General features: G+C 31.7%; 1 protein-coding gene across 6 annotated transcripts; it reads left to right on the plus strand.

Annotated features, from left to right (window-relative positions):
- Positions 1 to 227: 227 nt before the first annotated feature.
- On the plus strand, positions 228 to 3,216 carry LOC107610657 (G-type lectin S-receptor-like serine/threonine-protein kinase RKS1). Of its 6 annotated transcripts, none has more exons than XR_015896869.1 (5): positions 228 to 672; positions 771 to 908; positions 1,145 to 1,287; positions 1,581 to 2,258; positions 2,350 to 3,216. XR_015896869.1 is itself a non-coding variant. In XM_021109034.2 (4 exons), the coding sequence occupies exons 1-4, from the start codon at positions 228 to 230 to the stop codon at positions 1,656 to 1,658; spliced, it is 804 nt and encodes a 267-aa protein (XP_020964693.1). In that variant the 3' UTR covers positions 1,659 to 3,216. The 6 variants fall into 6 exon arrangements, 1 of the variants encoding a protein (XP_020964693.1); XR_015896871.1 differs by having other exon boundaries at positions 2,579 to 3,216; XR_015896870.1 differs by having other exon boundaries at positions 1,581 to 1,792; positions 2,021 to 3,216.
- The last annotated feature ends 903 nt before the right edge of the window (positions 3,217 to 4,119 follow it).

Genomic DNA, 4,119 nt, shown 5'->3' on the forward strand with positions numbered 1-4,119 from the left:
GGATTTCGGTTTCTAGCTGTTGATCACTTTATCTACTGATAACAATAAACAAAACATTAATGGAAAGTTTCATCTTGTTTCTGTTATTTTTTTCATTGCTGCATGATACAGCAGTTTCCACTACCATAGAAAGTATCAGTACTACCCAGTCCCTCAACGATGGCGATACCATGGTTTCAGGTGGTGGAACCTTTGCACTAGGATTCTTCAATAGCTAAGACAATCCCATGAAACGTTATCTTGGAATATGGTACAATGAAGTAGTACCTATGACGGTAGTATGGGTTGCCAAGAGAAACAATCCCCTCAATGACTCATCAGGGCTCTTGAAGATCACTGATAAAGGATTGCTTGTGCTTCTCAACAATAACAATAGCATCTTTTGGTCGTCCAACTCATCATCAAATTTGACACAACAACCAGTTGCATTGCTTTGGGATTCAGGGAACCTCATTGTGAACACCAATAACAAGGAGTCAGAATATATTCTTTGGCATTGTTTTGATTACCCTTTTGACACGCTATTGCCAGGGATGATGCTGGGGACCGATCTAACTACAGGCCTAAATAGGAACCTCACATCAAGGAGTAGCCCTGATGATCCTTCTAATATTAGAGTGCTGAGTGATCCACAGCAAGATCTTTATGTCAGAATGTCCAAGAAGCATTCAGGTATCTATTCATATCCCAACTTTGATGTCCCTTTTCTATTATTCTTTTCATACTATTGTTAAACTTGTTTGTTTTTGTCTTTAAATGTATTTTCTTAGATGAAGATAACAAGTTAAAACGTCGATCCAATATCCGGAAGCTGTGGATTATGGTCTCCTGCTCAGTCTTATTTGTAGGAATTTTAATCCTGTCTGGATCATTCATCGTTTGTAGAAGAAGGATGTACCTGTTACACGGTAAGTACTTCTGCAGGTTCATGTGCTTGACCTCCGTTATTCTATAGAGTTTCTTTTTGAGAATGATTGTGATATAAATTTTTTATGTATTGGTTGGGTAGTAATAGTATGAGATTCATGCTCTTATTTATTTTTGATCTCTTTGTGCTTCTTTCATATGCTCTATAGAGATAAATCTTTCCTTTTCTGCTTCTTTTTCATCTTTTCCCAGTTCCCACTGTTTATTACTCTAATAGGAAACCTGAGAAGCAATTCAGAAGAGCATGAGGAAGAAGAACTAGAGCTACCCTTGTTTGATAGGGCTACATTTAATTTTGCAACTAACAGATTTTCCACCGATAACATATTAGGAACAGGTGGTTTTGGTTCTGTTTATAAGGTATTGATCAAGGTATTGATCAGATAAGAAGTTAAGAACAAATTGATATCAAGGTGTCCATGATAGTGATTAAAAAAGGAAAAGTCTAGGGGGCCAACAACTTTGTTAAATTCTGGCCAGCATATAACCAGCAAAAAAAATTGAGCTATTGGATGAAATCTCGCACCAATCTTACACCATTAAAACTATCATTGATGGCTATTTGATGGCTACAAATCACAAAAATTGCTGGCCCCTAGCATTCCTTATTAAAAAATATAGAAATTCTGAAATGTATATTTTATAATATTCAGGGCATACTGGAAAGTGGAAAAGAAATAGCTGTTAAGAGGCTCCGAGAAAATTCTAGGCAAGGACTTAAAAGAGTTTAAAACCGAAGTCATGCACATAGCAAAACTTCAGCACAGGAATTTGGCGAAGCTTCTAGGATGTTGCATTCAAGTGAAAGAAAGGATGCTGGTCTATGAGTTTATGCCAGATAAAAGCTTGGACCACTTCATATTTGGTTTGATTCCACTTGAACATTAATTCTAGTTCTTTTTCATTCTCTAGTTTGGATAATTAGATTTTCTTCCCATCAGAATATGTAGTTAAAGTGACAAGTTTAAAGTCTTTAATTATATCATAGTGAACTTAAATTTTCATAATATGGCTAATCATTAATCGCTTTTTTCCACATAAGCTTTTGAAGCTCATAAGAATATCAGTACAACTTATTTATCTTCTAAAGCAGATGGTGACAAAGGCATATTACTAGACTGGCCTAAGCGTTTTCTCATTATAAATGGTATTGCACTGGGCCTTCTATATCTTCATCAAGACTCGAGGCATAGAGTAATACATAGAGATCTCAAGGCTGGAAATATTTTGTTAGATATTGAAATAAATCCAAAAATCTCATACTTTGGCCTGGCAAGAAGCATCCTAGGAAACAAAAATGAAGCAACCACAAATCATGTTGTTGGAACTTAGTAAGTTCTTATGGTTGATTAATTGATATGTTGCATGTATACAGTATGATATTTTCCTCGTTCTGTAATTGAATATTGATGATATGTCCAGTGGCTATATGGCACCAGAGTACATAATTGATGGACTATTCTCAACAAAATCCGATATCTATAGCTTTGGTGTGTTAGTGTTGGAAATAGTTAGTGGAAAGAGCAATAGAGCATTCAACCATAGATATCACCACTTTAGTCTTCTCGGGCATGTAATCTTAATTTTCATTGTCCTTGCTATTTATTTAATTATTTTTATCAGTACTAAATAACTAGACACATAAATACAGGCATCGACATTTTTCATAGAAGACAAGTCCTTAGATATAGTTGATGCATCTATCAGAGACTCAATTAATTTACCAGAAGTCATGAGATCGATTCATGTGGGTCTGTTATGCGTGCAACAAAGTCTAGAGGATCGGCCAAACATGTCATACGTGCTTAAGGTGCTGAGTAGTGAATGGGAATTGCCTCAACCGAAAAAGCTTGGATTCTTCACTCAGAGAGATTTGGTTGGTGGCAGTTCTTCGTCAAGCAGCAGCAACAACAAAGTATTGTCAATTAATAAACTCTCGGTTAGTGAGGTTGATCCACGGTAGTTGTGATTTTGGAATCAGTTTCCCATTTTTATACAACAAATACTTTAAATTAAAAGAAATCTATTATATCTATTATATATTTCTAATTTTACAACTAAAATGTGCCACATATCACTTTTTCATTGCAATTGGAATCAAATATTTCTCTCCAAAATTAAAAAGTTCACATCTCTTCACTACTAATTTTACAACCAAAATATGCTATATGTCACCCCTCATTGTAATTGAAATTAAATCTTTCGCTCCAAAATTAAATCTCCCCTCCATACTAATTTTACATCCAAAATGTGCCACATGTCACTCCCTCATTGCAATTCAAATCAAATATTTCCCTCCAAAATTAAAGAGTTCTCTCTTTCTCTCTCTTCCTTTTTCTATTTATCTCATTCCTTCAACTACTCTATCTATTTTATATATCATTATTAATATCAATCATTAATTACTAATTTGACAATCAAAATGTGCAACATGAGATTTTTTAATTGCATTAAAATTAAAATTGAAATATTATAAATATACCTATATTATGTATCATATATTACTATCTAATTTAATAATCAAATGTGTCACATGACACTCTCTTATTAAAATTGAGCGAAATTTTTTTCCAAAATTAATAAATTTGCTTCCCAAATTCTCCCATCTACCTCTTTCCATTTTTCTATTTCTCTCTATCATTTTCACTCCATATATAATTTATATTTTATATTAGTAATTCGACAAATCAAAATATGTCATCCGATATTTTTTTATTACAATTAAAATAAATTTTTTTCCAAAATTAACAAACCCTCGCTCTCACTTTCATTCTTTATCTTTATCTTTATCTTTCTCTCTCTTTTCTCTCATTCTCTATTTTTTTTACCTTTCTGTTCTACGGAAAATAAAATTAACAAAATAATATAATTCAAATAAAAAATATTATTATTATATACATATTTTTTTAATTTTTTATTTAGTTTTAAATTTTCACCGCTTATCTTTCTAATTTATATTTTTATTTCTCTTCTTTCAAATATTTATTACATATAATTTGGAAAAAATACTAATGTTATAATCAAAAGTTAGAATCAAGATTCAATTGTTTTAAAAAAAATTAATTTTGAGTTAATTTTATAACTATTAGTATAATTTTTTATGCTAATATCTAATTATATTTGTATATACATAGAGAGAAAAAATATTATTTTTAAATAACAAGTATAAAAATTAATTACTTCTATTTGTAC

Source organism: Arachis ipaensis, chromosome B8 (assembly GCF_059453495.1).
Source record: "Arachis ipaensis isolate K30076 ecotype BB chromosome B8, ASM5945349v1, whole genome shotgun sequence".
In the NCBI taxonomy this organism is placed as follows: Eukaryota; Viridiplantae; Streptophyta; class Magnoliopsida; order Fabales; family Fabaceae; genus Arachis; species Arachis ipaensis.

What these genes read in the sequence shown, in the direction of transcription:
- LOC107610657 (XM_021109034.2), top strand. Translation starts at nt 228, where the DNA reads ATGAAACGTTATCTTGGAATATGGTACAATGAAGTAGTACCTATGACG. An exon ending in AATGTCCAAGAAGCATTCAG is followed by an intron (nt 673 to 770) that starts GTATCTATTCAT and finishes GTATTTTCTTAG; the next exon opens with ATGAAGATAACAAGTTAAAA. An exon ending in AAGGATGTACCTGTTACACG is followed by an intron (nt 909 to 1,144) that starts GTAAGTACTTCT and finishes TTACTCTAATAG; the next exon opens with GAAACCTGAGAAGCAATTCA.